The 26,179-nt window shown below is 38.5% G+C and overlaps 2 protein-coding genes across 4 annotated transcripts in view; both read right to left on the bottom strand.

Moving 5' to 3' along the window:
• Positions 1–26,179, bottom strand: part of LOC115759178 (protein shuttle craft) — a 63,106-nt gene that overhangs the window by 29,695 nt on the left and 7,232 nt on the right. For all 3 annotated transcript variants that reach the window (XR_004017506.1, XR_004017505.1, XR_004017507.1), the window contains one exon: positions 11,491–11,887. The gene's annotated coding sequence lies outside the window, so the exon portion shown is untranslated. The remainder of the gene's footprint in view (positions 1–11,490; positions 11,888–26,179) is intronic.
• Positions 14,855–16,453, bottom strand: LOC115759293. The gene has a single exon (XM_030700195.1). The coding sequence runs from the start codon at positions 16,451–16,453 to the stop codon at positions 14,855–14,857; it is 1,599 nt and encodes a 532-aa protein (XP_030556055.1).

The raw sequence follows: 26,179 nt of genomic DNA, 5'->3' as shown, positions 1-26,179 counted from the left end.
AAGTAAGAGATATTTAAACAGCAAAATTTGAATAATAAAAAAATAATGGCAAATATACTAAATTAATAATGAAAATAAAAACTTCAAAAATAAATACCAATAAGTGTTTTTGGCCAGTTTAATGTGGAACTTTTTCTAAGGCGAATCTAGTACTTAAGCTTAACTTAAAGAGTTTTTAGAATTTAAATAATTATTGGAATTGAAATAATTTTATCTAGATTCATCATGTTTGTATTGAAAATTAGCGATATTTAAAAATTAAATTGATATAGGTTTGGTGCTATATTTATGATAATAAAAAAAAATTAGTAAAACTATAAAGTATTTAAAGTAACTGAAGTACATGTATAGAACTTATAAATTTATAAATCTCTTAACTATTGTGCAAAGCTGTTGTCATAGTTCTTATATCCCATTGAACATAAATACCACGTGCATGCGAAAAGGCAAACGGCGTACAAAATTTGCAATAGATTCACAGGCGCAGCTGGTAACTGTGACTGCGACTTTGACTGCAAATGTGACTGCGACTGCGACTGCGGCTGCAAAGACTGCCTTCGGTTGCCTAGCCAAAGTGGGTGCTGCTGCAGCAGTTGAACAAGGTTGAACGGCAGCCGAGTGCAAAGGATTAAACACTCTAGATTTTATTAGATAAAAGCCAGTGAACAGCAAACGAATCTTCCTCTCCTGCCCCCTCTCTCTAGCACTTATATCATAAATGCTGTGACAAATGCAGGTTGAAAGTTTTGTTAGCCGCAGCGAGAGGGAGAGATGGTATTACGTGTATATAGAAAGGCCCGAAAAGCCAGCAGCCTAATTGGAAAACTTAAAGCCTACCACTCGCATGTATCGTTTTAAGGCCAATTGATACGGAGACAAAAACATTTGCATTAAGTTGTCAGGTTTGTGGAGACAGCTGATTAGCCATCATTATCTGGTTAAAATGCAGAGACCACCAAGCAGAGCGAGGGAGAGTGGGAGAGAGGGGCGTAGTGCAGGCTTGGAAAGCGTCGTTTGCTCAGTTTCCGCCTTGTTTGTCTCTGTATAATATTTTCAGTTAAGTGCGTCAGTTGTGAGAACAAGTGACTTGAGCTCGTTTTGTTATTGAAATGAGCCACACCCACACACACACTTACAGAGAGCGACTTACACTCATAGATACAAGCTGCAGATACAGCTGCACACACACACAAATGCACACACACACGCGACCAACACTCGCACGCATGCATAAGTAAACAAACATAAACATTTGCTTCAACACGCTGGGTATAAAATGGCATAACAAGCAGCAACCACAAGAGCAACAACAAAGATCACAAGAAACCAAAAACTAAACAAGGCATGCCTCACATATGGATACCCTAATTTAATCAATGAGAGGATCCTACATCTTTATAGTTGACTGAGCTTAATAAAAGAATGTGCAGACAGGTTTAACTTAGAGATAAGCTTAGTTAAGATCAGGGTTAGATTGGATTGGATTTAAGAAGCTTTTTCCTGATAAACCAGAAGTTTTCTTCTTCTACTTATCTTGAATGATGAACCTTAATATATTATCAAAAACTACTTTAGGCTTGATTAAGGAACATTGCTAGAGTACTACACGAGACTATCAAGATATATTTAAAAACAATTAATTTATTTCATATCCACCTATATTTTTATAAATAAATTAAAATTAAGATATACTTTTATAAAAGAAATTAGAATAAATGTAATTTATTAATTTTAATCTATTAACTTTCATAAAACCTGACAACCATAAACAATGTATAGGGTATCAAAACCGCCACAAATTTTGCTGCTGCTGCTGCGCTTTGCTGCTGCTGCCACGGCTGTGGCTGCGGCTGCCATCATCTTTGCCTTATTACCACAGCTTTTCTTTTGTGAACCCGTTGTTGGCACCTTAACGAGCTGTTGCCAGGTGTGCGGAGCTAGCAACTCGCAGCGAACGAAGCTCAGAAAATAAGAGCAAGAAAATAAAGAAAATGGAAAAACCTTTTGGCTGGCCATGCAATTAAATTGCAAGTTGAGCATTTCGACGTTGGGCGCTAAGCAATTGACAGGCTGCCACTTGAAGGTTGACATGGAACACAAATACAATATTCAGAGTCACACACACGCGCAACACACACTCGAGTGCACATGCAATCAATTAAATTCGTTGTAAATTCAACGGCTTATCTGCCGTAATCAATCTTAATTTTCCACTTGACATGCAGCGCCCAGGCAAAGGCAAAGGCAGCAGAAAAGCAACTGCACCCAAACTCCAGACGAGCCCCAAGCTGGGGGAGACATTCACTGGCTCGTTTATTGGGTTTGAAACTGGGCTCACATTACGTATACGCAACGCTTTACGCATTTTAAATCAAAATACATTTCCGGCTGACCCACAAAGTACGCAAAACACAATTTATTGGCAAAATGAAAGCGTCAAAGCACTTAAAGCGCATATCCTTTTGCCGTTTGAATAGGTTACATTTGGCTGTGCTTAAATAATTGCAAGCGGAAGGGGTTTGCTGTATCTGTGTCTCATGTGCAATCAGATATTTTCAAGACGAGCTGAGCTCGCCTAAGGATATGCAGCAGCAACAATGTGGTCACTGGCCTTTAGGCTCAGTGCGCAGAGAAATCTTTTCTCAGTTTATGTTTTAGTTCATTAATTAACTAAATGAAATCAGAGAAGATATTTATGCATATTTTGCACAATATTTAGCTCAAAAGTGTAACATTAAATGCACAGGAAAAATAACAATCAATTTTATAAAATAAATCCCTTGTGGACTTTGGAAAATTCTGGGTAGATGCTTTGGTCAATGTTTGTGTGAAAATATTCAACAACAAACCGAAAACCTGCTTTGGAAACATGACGTAGAGCGTTGGTAGCTTTGATATCTGAGAGTTGAACTAGCAAGCGAGAAGTCGCCTCTTCAAATTTATTTTATTTTTATTTTCCCCTTTTCGCAAGTAATTTAGTTAACGAAATTATTCGAGTAGAACACAAGGGATTCCTAAATAATAATAACATATAATCTTAATGGGCATATTAATTCGGAATATATATAATAAATTAAAAGGGGGAAATATTTATTAAGCAGAATGAAGACATTTGTAATAGAATATTAGGGAGATAGGATGGAAATGATTAAAGCAAATCACTGAAATCGATAAATTATAAACGCTTGAAAGGTGAATTTATAATTGCATTTATTTATCCTTTTTTCAAATAGTCAGTTATATATATATAGATATAGAGTATATCGTTCAAAAAAAAGGGAAGAACCAACGCACAATCTTAGCTCACTTGCTGCCAACTCTTAGTTACCTCAACTAGATGCCTGTAGTTATCTTAATACATATTTAACGTCGCTTTTATTAGCATTTTTAATTATGCCAACTTAGTAATCCATTCGAAAACACACAGATGTTCCGACTTGAAAAGCCCAAGTTATAGCTAGGCAAATGCATAAGTAGTTCACATGACTTCATTTGGTTACGTTTATACGAATCGAGAATAATCGTTTATGCAAACGAGGGCATTGAATCCTAAGCTAACCGAAGGATATGTTGTTGCAATTTGTCTAGTTGGTGCTAGCGTTGACCGCTGCACACTTATCACACACACAGAGAGTGGGAGAGGTGGAGAGGCGAGGCACACAGTCGTCTTAGCAGTTACCGGTAGGTATTACTTAATATGTGTAAATTGTGTGGCATCAACTATTATACATTGTATGTTATCTCTGGCTATCAGAACTGCTGCTCCATCTTCAGCTTGCAACATGGTAATGCACACGCCGCAGCCCGCACTCCCGCACTCCCGCCCCCCTAGCGGCTGCTGCTACTCTTCTGCATACTTCAGCAACGTTGCCTGGCCGCCAGGTCGTGCCTGTAACAATTTATCATTTGAGCATGACGCACGCACATCGCATACACGCACACACACACACGCACACTACTGCCTTTTGCTATTGAGCTCATCAGGGAGCGTATGTGTGCGTGCGTGTGCGTGTGCGTGAGAGTGTGTGTGGGCCGCAGGCAAAGGCATTTAACATGCAGTTTATGTTTGCCACAAGATCTATTACAGGAAATTCGCATATGCCGAGTACGCATCGGTATGTTGAGGCGTGAGCCAGCCACGCCCCCAAAAACCGCCGCAATCAAGCAAGCGAATGGGCGCACAAATTGCTGTTAGTGGGCATGGACCGCCCATGCGGCAAATCCAAATCGAGCAGCAAAACAAAACTTGATTATTTTGTGCGGTCCGTGTGGTCTGAGGTCTAAGTGTTGCTGGGTTGACGGCCCAGCCATTGGAGGGCGGGTCCAATTCGAGCTTCTGAGGTTTTGCCCGGCCCCTTGAGTCCATAGAGGCCTTGCATTAAATATTGCAAGCCCGAAAGCCGCACACTTAACAAATATGACGCCTGCGAATTATGCCTACAGCCTGCAGCCTGTCTCCGCATTCTGCAGTTGCACTCGGCTTTAGTTTATTGAACAGCAGCTTAGTTTGACAGCTCCGGCCCGAAAATCCAATCAAGCGAAACACACACATTTCCTATAACTTTAATTACGCTTTCATAAATATTGTGCTTATGTGTTAGTAAATTCTCTTTAAGTAATTATTCAGTGCTATCAGCGGAATGAGTTGAATTCGGCTGAAACAAAATGCATTTCATGCGGCAGCAACGAGAAGCCTAACAAGATTATGTTCTCATATAGCACAATGCATGTGTATTATTTCTAAAGGATGTATAATGCATATAATCTGCTCCAAAGTACTTGAGGTAGTCGTATTTAACGTTGTGAAATAATTCAATTTACAGCAGGCATAGCTCCCATTTAGTATTACGTATAAGTATAATTGTGTTTAGATCATTCTTTAAATTTGAGTAAAAGGTTTTATTTTAATATATTTATTTATTAATATTTAAAGCAAAAGCTACTTTTTATTTTATATATTTATTTATTTTTATTTATTAATATATTTTTCAAAATTTAAGCGAAAGATTTATTTTGATTTATTTATTTATTAATTAATAATATTTTTTTTTTAATTTGAGCAAGAGGTTTTTTTTTGCATTTTCATTTATTAAAATTATATATTTTAAATGTGAGTAAAAGGCTTTTTGTATTTATTTATTTAATAATAGTAATATTATTTTTTTTCAATAAAATGATGAAAATAAACTTGAAATCGATTTTTTCTTTAATTAATTAATTTTATATTAAATGAATAGATTAGAGGAGAATTGGTAGAAAATGATTGAAGAAAAAAGTGAAAGACGTTATTTATGGAGCACCACTTCATCATTTTGGATTACCCATTGAATTTATAGCCTTGGGCTTTATTTTTTGTATTTTTGATTGTAATTTGTAATAAATGTATTTTAAAATGATTTGCTGTGGCACTCAATTTATTGATTGCGCACTTTGCTGAACAATCTGCATATAAATTTTATTTGTAATAACTTTAATTACTATTAGTGCTGGCAGCAACAAACCAACAAGCAAACAAACTAACTTACAATGAAAACAACAACAACTGCAGTGACACTTGACAATCAAATAAGAATAAGCGCAGCGGGTGGGCGTTTGGCCGCGGATGGGCGGAATGGGTGTTTGGGAGCCTCAAAATCAGCTCTCAATATAATGCGGCGGAAGCTTTTGTGAAATCCTTACGTCCAACTTTTTAATACGAAAACTTTTTGCCGAGTTTCAGTATAAAGGCAACACAGCTACAGTAACAGCAACAGCAACAGCAACAGCAAGGACAACAACAAAAGGCAATTGCAACAGTCACTTGGTGGACTTGTTGTGGGCAGACGACAGCCACAGACCAGGCAAAACCCAGGCCCAAGCATATTGCATGTCCTTATGTCCTGGCCAGAGCGTTAGCTACAGCTGCAGCTGCAACACCAACCAGTACCCGAACTGGAAGCGACTAAAGCCACTTGAGCAGCACAGAAAACTAACTTAATCTTGTTTACATTCTATGACGAGTTATGAAAATGAAAGGATTAAGCGAGCCACAAACAAACGCACCAGCTAACCGACCAAGCAACTAATACACACGCACACGCACACATACAGCAACCTATACGCACTGGGCTACCACACATGCTTAAGCGTGGCTTATACAAACAAAACTTACGCATGGAAAACCCAAAGAGTAAACAGCAACAACAGCAACTGAAGAGGCCAAAGTGTAATTTGGCCAAAGTGCCCAAGTCGAAACCAATAATGCCCTAGGTTAGGCTTACCCATACGAATCTTTGCTCTAACTAAGCTAAAATTAATTGCAGTCTGTGAACTAAGCTAAAGAATACGACTTTAATAATAAGCTACAAATGCATAAACATTAGTAAAATAGAAAAAAAAATGTCGGAAATAAATAAACGATTGCAAAGCTGATACAAAATAGCATAAAGCTGGCATATCCACAAAAGTTTTATAATGTCTGCGAACAAAAATATTTTTATGATTTAAGATAAGATAAATAGAAAGATATATACATATATTTTTATTCCATATTATTTTATTTGAATTCCAGCAGTTAGTCAGTAGACTATATTCCAATTGTAACATTTGATAAAGGTTAATGCTGTTAAATATGCTTATTAAAGGCTATTCAACGTGCATTAATCCCAAATTCATTAATACAGCCCATGTATGAATACTTAATTTCCATTTAATACTTTTAAATTTAAAATATTTGAACTTTTCCCCATTGAAGAAAAGTACGTGAATTCTGCATCATAAACGCAGTAACACGATACTCAATATTAAAATATTATAATCAAAAAAAAAAGCAAGTGCGTTAAGCATATGAATCAAGTATTATTAATTAAAATACTTTGCTGAATGCTCAAAACGCTGTTAATTACTTTTCATTATTCGCTATTTATCATTGATTTAAGGACTTCAGATTTAATAAAGTTTGATCACAATGATAATTGAAAAATACGCACTTGGCGGCATTTTCGAATAGGTTTACAGAAGCATAGACAATGTCGACAAAAATAAATAATAAAAAAAAACAATAAAAATAATTCCATTTAGTATTAGATGAAAGTCGAATTAATAATGGACCATAATATATTTTAATTTATTCTGTATGCAGCCGAAAAAATACTTGTTAATTTTGAATGTGTATAAAATCAATTTAAAATAGGTTTTTTCTTATTGCTTGGGTTTGCCATAGAAGTGATGTAAGTCTTACGCCTGAAGAAAAGTTTGGGCACATAAAAAATCGGAGCTTTGACCGCAAATGGATGTGACAAAACAGTATGTCTGGCTGAGACGTTGCTTGCGATGCTCATAGAATGCGCCCATATTCAAGTTCTCTTCGATCTGTGGCCAGCGACGCAACAATGTGTTTCTATAACTTTTCCGTGGCAAATGTATGGCACCTGAGTGGCAAGAAATGCGATGTAATATGGACTTGATTTCACGGCGATTGCTGTTTGCCTTGGGCTTAGCCATGTTTGGGTTCGTTTTACTTGTATGCGACTAGTATTTAAAAGTGTTTAAATAATTGTAACTATGGCATCCAATGATGCTGAACTCAGTGTAGACTATGTGAGATACAATTTCAATGCCTACATTGTTTAACTTTATGTGTTTGTTTAAGCACGCCCTTATTCAATTTTTGCCAGTGTACGCACACAGTACTAACAACTAAAGCCACAGCCAACTGTAATGGTTGTTGCCACCTAGCTAGCAGCCAGCAGCCACGCCCAGAGCAACAACACGGCCACTTTTGTCCTTGCAAATTAGTTGCATTTTGAGTTTTATTTCTGGTTTAGGTTGCTGCATTTTATGCATTTCATAAAAAGCGAGGCGAATAAACACAAACTCCACCGCTGGGCACTAGGTGGCGCCACACAGTGACATTGCTGTTTTTACGTTTGTTTATAAATTTCTCATTTGTGTGTGTTGGCCACAATGTTCCGTTAGCTCGGTTTGTTTATTTGTTCAACCCGCCCTGCCACCTTGTTGGCCCATAATTCTGGAGTGTAAAAAATATGTTGCATTGCGGTCGGCGACACGTGCGCATCGCATCCATCAAGGTGCACTGTCTGACAACGCCCCGCAACGCTCCGCACCGCGCCGCACCGCCTTCACTTGTCACACCCTTGGCCAGTGTTTACTGTAGTTTACTGCCAGGCCGTACTCAAAATTTAATTTGCACATCATCGATAAACAGTCGACTCTGCTGCAGTGGGGCGTAGCCGGATGAGCCAGCGGACAGTTCGCATTGTTGGTCTGGCAACGTGCGGAAAATGTTTCTATTTAGGTGAATGCGTGGATGTGGAAGTATGTGTGGGTGTGTGTATATGTCCAACACTTTGCCAAGTGCCAACTAAAGTTGGTAAGCGTCTGCATATGAATATTGAATGCGCTTCAGCACACTTCTCAGTTAGTTCAGTTCATTGTTGCATCAGATGTGGCAGCTGACGAGCAACTAGTTGGCAATTAGTCTGGCAACACGAAACTTTCGCACTTCTGAGCTCCACAGTCAATCTGCAGATACACATATTTTCAAAACTATTTCAATATTGTTAACAGCTTAGCTGCAGGTGAATATTTTTACTATTATTTGCAGAACTCAAAGTTAGTTGAAGAGTTGGCCAATTAATGTTGAGTTTAAAATGAGATTATTTTTAACTGTTTTTTGGTTTTGTTTCAATAATTAAATCAGCTTGAGAACCAAGCAACATATTTTTTATAATTGGCTCTTAGTAAATGACACTTTAATAAATGTAAATTATATTAAAGCAATGCATGCACTATTTTTACTAATATATTTCAAAATAAATAAATAACACTTGGACTGTCAAAAACCAGTTGCCATTTGCCTTAAGGACAAACTTCTCACGTATGCAGATAATCACATTTAAGTCTTGTGATCTCTAAAAGTTTTTCTAACAAATAGAATGCTTAGATGTTCTTTACACCAATATTTATTAATATTCTGTGTGGCATGAAAGAACACAGAACTTTAGCTAAAGTTGCCCGCATTATGCGGTCTTTAACAGCAACTCCTATGGCCCATTCTGATATTGCATAAATTGTGGCGAGCATTTATTGTATTTAATGTAAACTTGCCACTTACCACTTGGCACTTGGCAAGTGCAAATAGGCACGCAAGGGCCACGTGTTGCATCTTCAGCACGTGGGTGTGTGAGAGAGTGTGGCACTTGCCATTTGCCGCAGTTGCAGGTGCTTTTGACGAGCTGATGAAGCTTGTGGTCAAAAAGTTGATGCAGTATTCAGATAAGAGTCATGTTTTGAGGTAAAAGTTGCTCGAGCATTCGATACATTTTTAGAAAATAAAAACAACTTTGAATAGTTACTTCAACAATAATAAATAATAAATAATAAATAAATACTAAATTGGTTTCTTCCTGAAACGCTTTTCATTTAACAATAATATCAGAAATATATAAATATTTGCTTTAATCAGCTTTAAAATGATTCATGTAAGATATATGTAAGTGAATACCCTTATCCAGATATAAGCGATGGCTTTACGTTGACCAAAAAAAAAAGGGAAAAAAATCGAAAGCAAAAACTTAAATGAAATGCCGGCGTATATGAAAATATGTCCATTAAAAATAGATGTGCGGCCGTTCTGCGAATTGCGAATCGCGTTTCGTGGCCGCGCAGATTGTAAATATATTCTCGATATGCTGCATCAACTGACACGCCCACACCCACGCCCACGCCCACGCGTATAAGCGTATTCAACGCCCATGTTGGACAGGCTCGCACGCACATTTGCGGTTCATAATTTGCGTGCCATTTTTGTTTGTTGATGGACAAAATCAACACATCCAACAACAACAAAGCCAACAAACAAAGAAGTATACTGCGGACACGCAGGAGTGTGCTCGACTCAAAGATACCACGTAGTCGGGTTAAGATTCATAAAAATAAAATAAATATAGAAACGTTGTATTTTGAATATCATTTACTCCGTTTTGAGAGGAGCAAGAATATGAAGCCATAGAAATACAAGAGCCTATAGGGTATATAGATTCTATATGTATATATAAATATATATATGCATATATATCTAAAGCTACCAAATTGGTTAGCCCTTGAGCTTGAAAACAAATACAAAAAATGTAATCAAAAATGCCTTCGCCTGGCCTGCCTAACTAACGAACTAAATGAAACCCCTTCTTAAGTTTCTCGTTTTTAATGTTTACAGGGTATAAAAAATACAGCTTTCAACTTGAATTTAAATTAAAACGCGAACGCGGCGAAGGCAAATTACTGGCAACCAACTATGAATAAATATATAAATAAATATATACACACATATGTATAAATGCATAAATATATAAATACTTATATAAAGTATGAATATATGCATGGACTTTATATAGACGATAAATATTGATTGTACGGTCACGTTAATTTCTGCCAATTATGACCGCTTCACACACATGCTAACACACACACACAGACACGCACACACACACACACACATGCACACCTTTTAACTTATGTTTAAATACACATGCGAGTGTGTGAAGCACATGTAGCCAATTGTCTGTAGCGCTTTTATTATTATTATTTGTTATTATTAAATATGTCTCGATAATTATCGAACTCTTTTGCAATTGCCTCTGGTCGAGCTGTTGCCAACCAGATGTTAAAACGGTCCCAGGCTATAAAATCTGTCAATATGCTGCGCTTACATGTATTTTTATATTAATAAGTATTTCAGAAAAATTAACAACAAGAGTGCTCAAGTCGGGAATGAACGACTAGGGCATACCCTTAACTTCTGGAGATAATTATGAAATGAAAGATGCTTGATCGGAATATACTAAAAAAGAAAGTGCACCCTAGCTCATAATACCTAAGAGATTAGCTCTGAAAACAGCATTTTTATATCGATTCTTATCGATTGCTTTGAAACGGAGCAAGTTATCGACTATCGGAGGACCTATGATAAAATAGCTAGCTCTAATAGGATCTGAGATCGACGCGTTTATATATACGGATAGACGGACGGTGGGATGAACAGACAGAATTGGACATGGACAAAGAAATGGCTAGATCGACTTGGCTTTTCAGAGTATAAATTTATATACAAAGTTTAACTCATTTATTTTACAACGAAACCTATTTTAAAACTTGTCTGTTTTAGGCATAAAAACTATTTGTTGAGAATCAGCCTGAACTATTTGAGTACCCTTTTAAATATTTAATTTAATTCTTTGAATTAAACCCAAATTCAAAACATATTTATATTTAGTTTTTCACTTACGCTTCCTTTAAAATTTGTCAGATAATTTTTAAGAATATTTCTAAGTTTTATTTAGGCATAAAAATGTTTGTTGAGAAGCAGCCTGAACTTTTTCAAGGTTCTCCTAAGAAACAGTCTCATAGTTAACTCTTCGAGTTCCTATTTTGTCAAATTAACATATTTTTATAATTATATTATTTACAAAAAAGCGATTTTTTTCCACTTACCCTTAAATATTCCAAAACTTTCTCATTCGCTAACATTTTGCGCACATATTCAGCATGAATCATATTTAAACTCAAGATATTTTAAAGCCATGAAACTGGCAGCAGCCTCTTTTTTTTAGCCATTCCCACACTCTTTTTGTAAGCCATGTTTTATATAGCATATGTGATTGTCGTACCGCTGGGGGTATCTGTATCTTATGTGCCAAACCGCTTGTACTCGTATCTGGGCTGCGTTTCCTTAAACTTTCCGCTGGCATCCGGCGCCGGCAACGAGATTCTCTCTCTCTTTCTCTTCCAATCTCTCTAGCTATCTCTCTCTGTCGCCGGTTGCTTGGCTGGCAATTATGAGAGGCAAAAATAAAAATAGCATTTTTAGCGCTCGGCTGCAAGTTGCAAACTTTCACCAAAAAAAAAAAAAAAAATAAAATAAGAAAAATAACCAAATCTGAAAATAAGAAATAATGAGAAATATATATGTATGTATATGGCAAAACGAGTGGAAAAAAGAGCGTCTATAGATTTTGTGCTGTAAGTTGGGTTACTTGGGGATGGCGCGACGCCGTTTTGCAAATGACAAAAAATTTTTAGTGTAATTATCTTTTGAATAATTAAAGAAAAACGTTGGCAAAGCTTAACAAGAAGCAGAGCGCAGCAAAAATAGCGCAAAAACTGTGCCAGTAACAGGACCAACACCAGGACGACAAAAAGAACACCCACACACACGCACACACACACACATACACACAGCTTCAAGAATGAAAGCTGATATCTAAGGCTTGCGCTGTTTTTGCCTTGGCCCTAACCTCCTACAGCCTGCTCACTCCCCTCCCGCCCCAAACATCCTCCCGCACACACCCTGGACATATTTTTAAGTTTTTTGGCCCTTCCCCTCCGTCGCCCAATGCCTCGAGGCGCCACAGGGCGTGGCTACGCCCAACCTCCCAACCTCCCACCTGCTTAGCGTTCGAGGCACACGCGCTGTAATTTGCTTCAAGTTATGCTCATTATGCGCCAATTATTTATGTCAAATGAGAAAAAACGCTGCCAAATTTGAATGTTCCGGGGAAAATCGAGAAAATTTCAATAGGTCGATTGTGCAAGGTAACCGCAAAATGCAAAATGCAAATGCAATTGGATGAAGTGCAAGTTGAACACCTAACAAATGGGTTTGTTAACATGGAGAAAATTTCAAATTTATGTTGAATATTAAACTTGTAGTTAAATAGTTGGGTGGAAGCTTAAAAGTTGGTTATATTTTATGATAAGCTTGAAAATATCAGCTTGTCAAAAAAATTTGTTTTTCCGTAAATAGTAAGGTTAAGAGGTCTTTGAAAAAAATGGTTGCTAGAGAAGCAACTAAATGGTTTTTTGTCAAAAAATATATAGTTTTGACAGACAGTTACAGAGTTAATTTAATGATTTTATATTACACCTATTTATGGCATGATATTTGTTAATAATATTTAATTTATTATAAATATAATTTTGTCATAAAGTGTGCTTGAGTAAATAACAGAGCGCAATAAATACTTTCAGTAAAAAAAGGAACGCCAGAATGTTCGTGTCTTAAAACTGAGAATTGGTTTATGTGCTGATGAAGCGCAGAGCTAAAAGCTCGGATGCTTGGGGAACTTAATACATATTTTCTTAAGAATGCTTTCGCCACTGTTTATAGTTTGTGTTTAATTTCCTGAAGCGTTTTCGCTGAGTAAAATGGGTTAAGAGGCGCATATCACAGTCTGGATGGGTGCCATGGGAAAAGTGGCGCCTGTCTCCAGTTACACTCCGGCAGCAGCTGTAGGAGCTGCAGGAGCTGCAGGAGCTGCAGGAGGAGCAGCTGCTGTCGCCGTCTTGGGGCAGAGCTTGCAAGTTGATGCCATGCTCGGCCCTGTTGACATGCCATTACTGCAGCTAATTAGAGGAGCGACCCAGCGGAGAAGCTGCCAGCGTCAGAGTCTGAGTAAGAGCCAGTGCCGAACGCGCCACGAACTGTCTGGTGTTGCGTCGACCTGTCATGTGACAATGTTGACGCCTCGCACGTTGCCGTGTTGCCCTGCAGGGACTGAGAGGGACACCCAGTTGCTCGGTCGCCCAGTTGCCCGTTGTCGCCCATGCCTGTCAACTTCCTTCCACTTCCAGTTCTCATTTGTGCGGCATTTCCGGTACAATGGCGAGCACACAATGGCGGCAAGCCCGCACTCGAGTTGTTTGTTGGCGACGTTTCGCTTTCCGCCGCAACTAAATCATTTGTGGAGTAACTGTCGCCGTTGCCATCACCAGCCCTCTTTTCCCCCCTGCGTTCATTCGCCGCATGTGCCGCAACCCCCTGCTCTAGCCAGCTGCAATTGTCTTTCTTTTCAAATAGTTTCGTGTGGCAGCCAGGAGCCAAAAGTTGGCACAGTTAATTCATGAGATTTCACGGTTTATCTCACCGAGCAACCAGCTAGTTGCCCGCTTCACACTGGACACCCTCTATCTCTCTCTCTCTCTCTGTCTGTTTTTCTCATTCTCAAATTTTCTCTCGCTCTTTCTCTATGCATTGCTCTTTTACTATTGCTGTGCGTCTTTTCTGTGCTGCGCATAGTTCACAGTTAATTAGAAAACTATTCCGCGTGCGGCGCTTTCCCAACTTTTGAACTCTCCACTCGACTCGACTCAACTCTTCTCCCAGCGACGCGACGCAACTCTTGATTCAGGAGCGCCGTTTAATTATAATTTCCGTAAAAGTTATGTTTATCCTTAATATATGCATAACCTTGGTCATTTTGTTAAGCTCCTGGCTTCTATTTGCCCGGCGAGCTTAGCGAATTATTTTTATTATTGCCTTTGCAGCTGCTCGTTCCGATTCAGAGAATATGACTGGGAAACTAATATTATAAAGTTAGCTAGAGTTGTTTTAAGATATGCATTATTAATAATAAGAGCTATTAAAATATTTGTTTTTCATTTCAAATAAGATTTACGGACAAACCCATTGTTAACTGATTCTTAAGCGCTTGATTTAACCTAAATTTAAAATCCTTTATCAAAGATCTAAAAATTAATTCTTAATAAAATAAATATTGATAGAAGGCAATTTTTTAAAAGGCAATGTGAATTGATTTTTTAAAACTTGTCTTTTTCCGCAGTTTTTTTTCTTTACTATAAATGTTTTTTTTTGCGTTCTGTTTCTATAACTAAAAATGAAATTATGAAGGGTATATTGATAAAAGAATATATTCAGTTTATAAAATATTGAAACTAAATGTGGGCACGCCTAAAAATATATTCATGAAATGGCTATTTGATGCAACTTCCATTCTGTCTTCCAATAGCTGGCCAACCTCAACCTCAAGCACCTCAACCCGCCCAGCTGCTGACGATATTACCAATATGGACAACGGGTCAGTTCAATGTCGACCATATCGCTGGCAGCTCGTACATCCGAATGCTTTAGCATAAAATCATTAAACTTTGCGCCAAAGAAATACAATTTAACTGGCAGTTGACGATGATTGAGCTGGAGGCGACACAGTTCACGCAGCTCGCCGATGATGCAATGAATGAGCTGGCCGGAAAGGAGCCTACAACGTTCGAGATGCAGCACATGCAGCTTGCTGCAGCTGAGCAGCAGACGCAGCACCGCCTGATCTGTGATTTTCTTGCAGCCCTGCAAATGAATTACCTCCAAGTGCTGCAGATTGCACAGCTTGCCCATGACGTCATCGTCGATATCAATGTTATTGGGCAGAGCGAGAATGCGCAATGCATTCAGTTGAGCAACCAGCGCCATTTGCTGGGCATCAAGGGACATCCTCGAATTGTTCTCCAGATGGATTAGCTGCTCGGACTTGTGCTCCACGAGCCACTGCAGCAGCATAAGTGTGGGCCTTTCGTACATGATCAGCTTCTTGAGGCCCGGCAGCTTGGCCAGATACTCCAAATGAAACTGTAGGTGAAAAGAGGCTTCGGTCTGCAGAGTGATTGTCTCCAGTTTGTCACAGCAATGGCCGTTCGCCAATTCTTGGAACACATTCGTGTGCTCGGTGAGCAACGTCCTGATGCCCAGCTCCTTGAGTTGCGGCAAGGCACTACAAATTCTGGGCAGGAACATGGACTCCACATCGATACAGTACAAAAGATTCAGCGACTCTATAGAACTGGGCAGCTTATCCATAAGCAGTCCCGTCAACATGTCATTATAGCACAGATCCAGTTTCTTGAGCTTATGCAGACCTGTCAGCGATGGCAGACAATCATCAACTAAATCACAATTGGACAGCTTCAGCTCCTGCAGCTGATGAAGATGGCCCACCAGCTTGTACGTATTGCAAACGGTTAGAGGACTATTGGTGATGCGCAGGACCCTGAGATTGTGGCAATGCGTGCTAACAAATTCAATTAGACGCCGGTAACGATTACGCGGTATTTGGCCAACAATTTGGTTTAGTTTATAGCCAAAGAGCACGAAAAAGTCGTGCATATCCCACAGGCTGATACTCTTGAAGGTGCCCAGGTTGATGGAGCTATATAGCGGGGGGCAACGCTTCAGAGCACGTGCCAGATTCAGTTGGTCGGTAAGCGATAGATATCGGTATATTCTATACAGGCAATCATCGTTTAGCCTTCTAATGGGCGACTCTTCCGGTATGGGCTCAATGTTCTCGACTGCGGGCTGACCCCAGCTATGATACGGCTCCAGCTTGATGAGACGATCGTTTATCAAATGCATTTCCTTGAGCAGAACATCGGCGGCATCGCGAGAGCTCTCGAACAGCACATAACCAAATTTGAATTTTTTTTTACGCGGTTTCTCAATTAATTCTACATGCAGCACTTTTCCAAAATAGGAGAAGTATGTCTGCAACGTTTCTGTATGCATCTTAAATGGCACACGCTGCAAAAAGAGTTTCTTTACCTCGACATTGTCGTCGGTAAATGCGATGGTGCGCCCATTAAAATGACGATAGCTGATATACGACATTTTCTCCTCAAATATACCTATATACCCTTTGGCAGAAATCGGCTTTCTCCGTATAACTATGATTTTTGACGTACAAAACTGTTGAAACACGAAAAATTGTTGACAATTTTCAAGAGTATTGCTTGAAGACTGAATCGACTGAATCGAACGACCTATCGATAGTAATTAACGGAGAACGTACGGGCAATTTTATCGATATTGAAATTGATTTCTTAACCCTTTCTTAAACCTTCCTTAAACCTTTCACTTCTCTTGCACCTCCTATCAGCTAGTAGCTACTTTTATGTTTTCGTTGCCTGCTATTCATATTTTAATATATCTTTTAATAGATAAATATATTTCTTTATCTATTATTTTAAGAATAAATTAGAATTGGTAAAGATCTAAGTTTTAAGTTAACTCATGAAATGTGTAACACATATAAGACATCTCCAAGCCCATAATATATATTCTTGATCAGTATCAACAGGCGTCTGTCTGTTTCTATGCAAGCTTGTCCAATATAGTTGTCATAGGAATCTCTAGTCGGAAACTGTTTTGTTTGCTTACAAAAAAGTACCCTATTTCCTCACAAAATCGCATAGCATATAGCTGCCATATAGCAACGATCAGTTGAAAATGAAGCATGTAAATACTTTTGGTTTTCCAATATTCTTAATATGTTCAACAAACTTGACATTTATTAGTTAGACTATGCTCATGGCATATAAGAAAAATCGTAACCACATCGAATTGCTATATCGCAATATCCCGCAGCTCCAAATAAAGATTTTGGCGAATATATAGTTATTGTATGGAAAAATATCCTCTTTCTCAAGACATTTATATGTGTCATATGTGTACGAGAGTATTCAATTTTTGGCATGTTTATTAATGGAATTAAACTAGTCTATAAAACTGGCAGCTTGTCTCATTGCACCTTAATACATATATTTATTAGCTATTTGAGGCTAAGCGCTTGTTACAAAAGTTGTTAAGGCAAACTTGAACAGCTTTAGGTTGGCTACTTGAATTATTTACAAAACGCTTGAGAGTTTCATGATTTTAAATAATCATATTTACATGATAGGCTAAGAGTTGACTTTTAGAAACGCAGTCACGCCATATATAAGAGTTGCCGCCACTCACCACCCCACCACCCCTTTGGCCATTGTAATGAAAGTTGAACAATTTGTAAACAAAAATTTTACACGCACTACACAAAAAGTCGTCCAATCAATTTTGTTGTTTGTCGCTTCAACTTGTGGCAGCAACAGCAGCAATAGCAACAGCAGCAACCGCAAAGTGTTTTATATTTTCGTTATTTTTTTTTTTGCCTTGTTGGAATTTATTGCATGCAGCAACTGATTTGATTAGAAACGCCCATTGCTGGTACGCAGCCCATGTGCTCCCAGTACCACCCTCCAGCTGTCTCCCTCCCTTTTCGCTACGCCCATTGGCTTAGCCTTCAGTTCAACGCTTTTGAGGGCCGACTGGCCAAAAGCAATCTCTTAATTTGTTTACAAGCTTTGCTTTTGGCCATTCTGTCCGTTTGTCCGCCCTCCTTCCCCCTCGCCCCCCCCCCCCCCCCCCCCCCCCCACCCCATCTCCCTCAGCCACCGCACAGCTGTGCGCTAGTTTTGCCGCACTTCTGCAAAACCTCAAAAAATATGTAAAAAGCCAAAGAAACGACGTCGACTCGTTTGCAACATTTGCAGCTAACGTCGACGTCGAGGCTGGCTCGCGCTCTGGCTCTGATACAGATCTTGCTTTTATTTGTTACTTAGCATATTTTCACCTTGAGGGCAAGCAATCTTCCACTAGACACAGGCACACCCACACTCCCACACACACACACACACACACACACACAAGCACACATACACCTCTTGGCTCTTGGCAGAGTAATAAATATTTTTTGCAACGCGCCGCTTGGGCGCCTCAGCTTAAAATTCTCTTCCTATTTTTTTTTTTTTTTTTGCAACCCGCAGCGACGCACAGCTCAGATTTTACCCTTTTGATGCACTCGCAGCTGGCTATGGTTAACATAACTTGAACAAGAGATTGGTAACACTTTCTGAGAGTAAAACAGAGTTGCCCAACATTATAAAAATGTCAAGCGACAAGGCGTTGACCCTGTTTTTCTGTGTCTTCGATCTTCTCAGGGACTAGACTTCGTGCTCAGTTTGACGATGCTTAGCTAACTAAACTATGGAAATGTTTAAAAAATTTAAAAAATACAAGAAAAAGACAAGCTATGATTGTGTTTTATAAGCATAAAACTGTCTAAAAAATGTCAAGCTTAAACGGAAGAAAAATAAAACTTAACAGGAAAATGTATTACTTAAATTTCTTCAGCTTTAAACTAAGCTGGAAGCTAAGCTTAATTTGTGAGCACAAATCCATGCTCAAACAATTTTAAAGGGCAAAGAAAGAACTTAACAAAGTTATGCCAAAAAGTGCTCCATCATTAATTAGTTGAAGCCAAACTCTAATTAGGAAAAGCTCTATTAATATTATTAATATTTATATATGCATTTTGGCAGCAAAGCCAAAACAGAAAAGTCGCCACGCAGTCATTAATATTTATATTTTCATTACTATCCTAAGAAACGAATAATAATAAGCTACATCATAATCTAGTTAGAGCAAAGCATTAGCCAAAAATAAATGTTAATTACCTAAATATTTTTAGCCACATAATTATCGTATTAGTTAATGCAGTGATTCTTGCACGCGGATTAAATTGTTTAAACTAAATGTTGTTAAGCTTCATAGCCTTTAAATCTATTGGTAAACATTTCTTAAATGAAATATGTTTTCATTTTGTCGAAACAAATTAATATAACTTTCGTTGTCTTAAAACATGTAATTAAGAGAAAAATTCACAATTTAAAAATTTGAGAGTGAATCGATTAGTTTTTGCTGATAGAAAAATGCAGTTTTTTTTTAGAAAATAATAACAAATTAATTATAGTATTTATATTATTAGTAAATATTCGAATCCATCAAATTAAGTTCTGCGGCATAAACTAGTTGAAGTTTGTAAGTATTGTATCTAATGAATTCCCCATCATAGATTAATCTCTTTTTATTAAACTCAATCCATGAAAGTACTCATATTTCATTGTACACAATTCGTATTGGTAAAATCACCTTTATTTCACAGTCAATAATTCGAATATGTTAACACACACGCCCACCTGTAAACAATTTTCCTAAGCGCTGCACCTTAGGGTATTGCAATCTTCTTTGCTTTAGCAAATGCTCGTAGATAATATTTTGCTTTATACAATCGTCGGCCGTTGACTTTGGCAGACAATATATAAAAGTATATTTTTATAAATATTTACATATATACTGTATAGCTATACATGTTTTTTTTTTATATTTCTGTACTTTTCACATAAGTATATTTATGTGTATTTTTGAATTTAAATGATTGAATTTGGCGTTTGCTCCAGCAGTTCACGAGAGCTAGAGATATAAATCGAGACAAGAAGCCTGCGTGTGAAAGAGATAGCGAATACAGCCAGGCAGCCATTTGCAAAAATATGAAAATTACCTTTAATATGAAAAGGCAGAGCGGGGGCGAGACAGGCAGAGAGAAGGCGAGAGTCGAACATTTTTTCACATTGCCAGCGCTGCCATCTAGATAGGCCGGCTACAGAAGAGACAGTGCCCAAACAGAAGGACAACGGTACAGACAACAGGACAGACTGACAGACTGACAGAGAGACAGACAGAGAGACAGGCGTTCTATTTTATTTTGCTTTATGCCTTTATATTCTGTTTTGTGTTTACATAAAAGTGAAGTGAGGCAGATTGCGCTCGAGTGCGTTAATCAGCGCTTCTGGGCAGGGATACGGACCAGAGCATGGACACGGATAAGCACCGGTTGAAGCGAAGCCTGTGTGGAGATGCGACAGAGAGGGTGTGCAGGCTAGCAGGGCGGGGCGCGCGTTTTAAATCAACTTCAGCTGGCAACTTTGCGTTGACTTTTCTGCTGCTGCTGCTGTTGTTGTTGGTTAGAGTGTACTGACAAAACAGATTATACTGATTTCATGCTGGCAAAATCAAAAAATGAACGTGCGGCAATTTACATGCTTAAGTTTTGCTCCCTCCGGCCCCCGTTCACAAATTTATTGGCCACATGTTTTGTGCTACCTTCGTGAGTTGTACGAATTTGCCTTTTGACAATATGTCTACGCATTATACATACTTTTCATTCTGCTTTTTTTTTAAGATTTTTTTTTTTTTTTTTGGGAGTTTGGGATTACAAGGAATTTCCGGGGATTCCATTTTAATTGAATTTCTTTTGGCTGTTTGTTGTCATTGTTGCTGTTGTTGTTGTTGTTGTTGTTGTTGTTGTTGTAGCTGCTTTGCATTTTTTGCGTGCGCGGCAGATAATTAAAATGACCTTAGGGCGGCCGAACAATTTTTTGTAGCATACATTTTGGGGCTAGGCGAATTTCTTTTTTGCCTTGGCAATTGTTATGATTGTTGAGCGATTATTTTGAGCGCAACAAACTAACTGTTTACACTCGATAAAAAAAGAAAGGCGCAAGCAGCAGCAAGAATAATCATATTATAAGCAGCTGCCACCACCCACTCAACCCGCACTCCCCTCCCCGCGCAGCAGCCGCTGAAGTGGAGCAGGAAAATGAGTGAAAAACGAACAAATGCAAGTCGAAGCCGTGGAGACAAAGTTACATTAGAACACTTAAACACTTAGCTGCGCCCAATGCATTTTACTGTTCCTACTTTCTCCAATGCCACACCCCTCTCTCTCTCTCTCTCTCTCGAATCCATCCATTTATATCCCCTTAGCCATGGCCAACTGTAGCGTCTGGCTGACATGCTCTTATGCTAGGCACGATCCAGAAATCAATTTCGCTGCGTTTTAAGGCAATTTTCATCGTTATTTCCTTATGCCCCATAGATATAAATCAATATTAATTTGATTTCACTCAACTTTCAGCTAATTTTCTACGAAATATGTTTTCGGGGCCTATTAATAAGCGTAATTCAAGCAAAATTCATTTACATACATAAATTAGACGAAAAATGTCAAAAGTTTGCAATTTTACAAATTCTTAAATTCAGCGTGGAAACTTGATTTTGCAGAGGGAGCAAAATATTTATACCGTTGGAATTTTAGTTAAAATATTTAAAGCAGCTTTTACGAGCTTCTAATATTTTAAATACATTTTCCATTTGGTTTTAAAGTGACAATAATTTTATTAAAATAATTGTTTAACCATTTAACTTGAAAGCTACAAAAATGTTTCCTATTTGTATGTGAATATTTTAAATTGGATTTCTTTTAGCTGAAGCTTTTCAAAACACAACTATTTAAATGAGGAAAATTCATAAAATCTCATTGAAAATTGGGAAAAAAAAGACTAAGTCTGTATTCGAAAAGTTCTAAAACTGATTTTCAATTTCTGGAACACTTCCCGAACTACATGCATATGAGAGTTGCAGCTGTGTGTGTGAATGTGTGTGTGCATTGCAGATTTCTTGTATACTCAGCTTGTCTGCTGACTTTGTCGGGGGTGTGCCAGTGTGTGTGTGTGTGTGTGGAAGTGTGTTGCTGCACTCGCTCTTGTTATTTTTATTGTAACTCTGATTCGCGCTTTATTGCATTATAATTGAATCTTGAAGCGCACAACTAACGCAGGAAACGTTGCCTGACTGCTTGCCTTTCCCGTTTCCCATTTTCCCGCACCCGCTCCGGCTACAGCTCCCGCTCCCACTCCCGCTCCCGCCGCCCCGCTGCTCTGTCAATGCCTTGCGGCAGCTGCTATCCAAGAGCCCCTTCGTCTGCCCACAGCTGCTGCACTTAATGCCGAGTGTTTAAAAAAAAAAAGAGGAAGGAGAAAAAAACCAAGTAATATTTACTTACAACCCCCGCCAGCTGGCCATCCATCCAACCAAGCAACGAGTCATTGCGCCACCCACTGTTCAGCATTCACCATTCACCCATTTACCCCTTCACCTCTCCATTGCCCCCTCTCACCGACTCACCGCTCGTTCTGCTCATTGCCAGCGAAATGCAATAAAAATTGTTTTCCCATAGACGGCGACGTCGACGAGCTGGCTAAGCAAATGTTGTTGGAAATGAGCTATAAAAACGGGAAATTGTATTTTACAGTAAATTTTTGCTACACACAAACTAGCTATAGTCCTCAATCCCGCCATCCCTCCCGCAACCCACACAACGGGCGTTCCACTTGCACGTCAACGCCTTTCATGGGGCTGTCGCAGATAATCCGTTGCTGAGTTGGCTTGTCTTGACTTGGCTTGACATTGGCTTTGGGTCGACGTTCCTGCCCTTCCGTTCGCGTGCCCTTACCCTGCCGTTCCCCTGCCCTTCCCCTGCCCTTCCCTTCCCTTGCCTGATCTATTCTTGCTGCGTCTAACGTGGCTTATAAGCTGCCAATATTAAAATGATGACAAGTTTATGGGAAGGAGGGGAGCAAAAAAATGAGCAGGCAGCGGGGCTACGAAAAATGCAATTCATGGCAAAACTGATGTCTCAGACTGTGGCTTTATTTTTGCTCCACAAAATTGAAGCAGTGAGAATACCAAAGCATTTGCCTCGTCCTCCTTTGGGAAGGCTCCTCTTTGCATTGACTCAAATGATAAAAATGAAAGATGGCCACTACAGCAACTTGGCAACTCTATACAGAGTTGCATTCAGGGAGTCGTTCACGGCTCTTCAAAACTAAATCAATCGAAATTCCTTAAACTGATTCAAATTTCTTATAGTTTTTTTTTTCTGTTAACCCCTGAGGGTCTTCTACTTTAGACTATGGAGTATACATATAAAAATAATTTAATATATATATATGTATATTTTATGCCTCGAAATTCTCTTTTTAAACCTTTAACTGCCAAACAAGCTGAACCTGTTATTGAAACTGGTTCAAGTAGTTCTGGCTCAAGCATTTTGCTTTTGTACCTTTGACAAAAAAGAATTTTTAGAATTATAATTTTTTGAATATTACTATTAGTGGTGGGTAGTTTAAATAGTTTAATTTTTGATCCTTCGAATTAGAATTATAATTCTTTATTTACTATTATTTGTAGTTTTATAAATTGGTAGGTAATTCAAATAGTTGAAAATTTTTGATCACTTGACTAAAAAGTTATTTTTTATAAGAGATTAATTCTGTTAATATGTGTGCCATTCAAATAGTTTATTTCTTTTTATATTTACTAAAAGTTGTTTTTGTTCTTAAGAATTATATTTCCTTTTATATTATTAATAATAGTTCTTTTAAAATGTTAAATATTTTTTATGAACCTTTGACTACAAATTGAAATCTAACTTACTTAACCAAAAAGTTTGTTAATAAGGAAATACAATTTTTTTAACATTATTATGAGCAATAAAGAGTTGTTGGTAAATAGGAATTATATTCTTTTAATATTATTATTTTTGTAAATAGTGGTCCGTTTAAAAAGTTCTAAATCAATTTAATTTTTTTGTATTTTTGACTAAAAAGTTTCTTAAATAATAATTCGAATTCTTGGAATATTGGTAGCAATAGTTTTAATTTAATGATGTGTGGTCAATACAACTTCAGAAAGCCAAGTGAAGTATTTGGTCGAAAATGTGAATTGATTTCTTTATAATTAATTGAAGTAAAATATCAATTATTATATCTCAAAGAAATTTAAATTTACTCACAGCCGAGAGGCCGCGACTCTTCGATTCTTTCTGAGAAAAATGCAAAAAAATATTCTTTTTAAGCATTTCAGCACACAAATTGAACCGTTTCGCGCATGAAAGCTGAACTGGTTCATGTGAGCCTCTTTCAGTTGAGCAAATAAAGACGATGAAAATGAAAGAAAATTAATTAATTGACTTTTGAACAAGTTAAGACATCTTTATTGTTTTTATTTCGTATTTACTGCAAACGTTTCGAGCTTAAGCCCAACTATTTCAGGAATTGTCTTAGCTTTGTTTGAATTTCGCAATATCAAATATCAAGTTTCAAGCCCCATTTTGCAGCCCTGGTTGAGTGAGAAAAATGCAAAGAAAAAAAAAACATAAATAACTGCGCAGTGTTTGTGCCATTTTGGTTGCCACATTTGAATAAAATATGAATAAAACCGAAATGCATTTAGTTGGGCGACGGGGCCAGCAGGCAAAAAGTTGGCAGGTGTACATATACATATATATATAGACAGCTTTGGGCGTGCAAAAGGGCTAAGACCCGCAATCCCCCCCTCCCCCTTCCCAGAGAACGATTCGCTTCGGCCAGTTTGTCACCTTTTTCGCTTCTGAAAAGGTCTTACGATGAGCCCTGGCGTTGTGTATGCTCTCTCTCCCTCCCTCTCTCTCTCCCTGACTGCCGCTGTCTCCACCTCTCTCTACCTCTGCCTCCTCACATACAGATACGATAATATTTGCATTCAGTTGTGCCGTCATCCTTGTTGCAGTAGCTGCTGCTGCTTCTTCTATTTTTATTTTGTCGTCAAAACGTCGTCGTCGTCGTCGTCATCGTCCTGGTTGTGTCCTGTTTGTCCTGCCTGTTCCCGTCTGGAGTTCGTTCCGGCGCAGCGTTCGCTTGGCTTAATTTTGGTCTTGGGAAAAGTGCATAAAAAATCTGCGGCGAATTTGCAATTTGAATTCGACTCCCATCCCCCTCAAGCGCCCGCCCCTACTCAGCCATTTTGTCTGCTGTATGTGTCGCCTTTATTGGGCCCCGGAACATGAATTGAGCTCGGGTCTGGTCTCTGGTCTGTGGTCTCCGGTCTTGGCTGTCTCCCGTTGGCTCCTCCGTTTCTGCAGCGTCTTGACAGCCAGTCAGGCGGCTATTTAGGAAGTAATTTTCGCGCTTTCATCGCAACTTTTTTCCCTCCTGCTCTGTCTGTCTGTATGTCTGTCCGTTTGTCTGTTTGGCAGCCAGTCTTTTAGTCTGTCTCGCTGTGGCTGCATTTGGGGCACGTTATTCACGTTAGCCCGTTATTTTAGCTGCCTTCTTGCCGCTCACTGCACGCGCCTTTAATGCATTTTTTAAAAAGCCAAATGCGCAAATTGAATGCGCCTCGTGCCGACATTGCTGCGGTAGCCTGGCGTATGACGCACGTGCTCCGACCAGGACATTCCAGTTTTGGCCGCACAGCGACACGCAGGCATAATTTTTGTCGCTGCACTCAGGCCTAATGAATATTTCAACAGTCATATACTCTCGTCCATACATAAATATATAATACACATTGCCATACTCGTGCTTATATAGTATATACGCCCCAACCCCATCCTTCAACCCCCTCGCAAACTGTATCATCAGCTAAATGTCAAGCTAAATGAGCATCCAAATGTCGTCAGGTTTTCTACATTTTTCCCAAAAATAAAAAAAATATAAAAAAGCGACTGCTTGGCTTCCAAACGTCAACAAAAACGGATTATAAATTAATTTGGAATGTGACGCAGTGACACAAAAACTCGCTCGGAAATTACCTATAGATATTACAGAAAAATATACATTTTTGCCCAAAAAATGCTTGAATTGTAATCGTGATTCTGCCTGACCGGTTGACTGCTTTTATGCCAAGCAATCTCTCGTATCTGAGGCCCCGATGTACATATGGTTAGAATGTGAATAGTTTATATAAGAAAATGTTTGTTTTTTACTAATATCCCTACACAATTCCTTCCACTTCGTTAAAACCTGCCATTATACACAGCTCCTATAACTGAACGCTATCAATTTTATTCAAATCATCTAG

The sequence above is a fragment of the Drosophila novamexicana genome, unplaced genomic scaffold, assembly GCF_003285875.2.
Source record: "Drosophila novamexicana strain 15010-1031.04,08,12 unplaced genomic scaffold, DnovRS2.1 tig00000193-arrow-pilon, whole genome shotgun sequence".
NCBI classification, from domain to species: domain Eukaryota; kingdom Metazoa; phylum Arthropoda; class Insecta; order Diptera; family Drosophilidae; genus Drosophila; species Drosophila novamexicana.
This window is presented reverse-complemented; position numbering and strand designations above follow the sequence as displayed.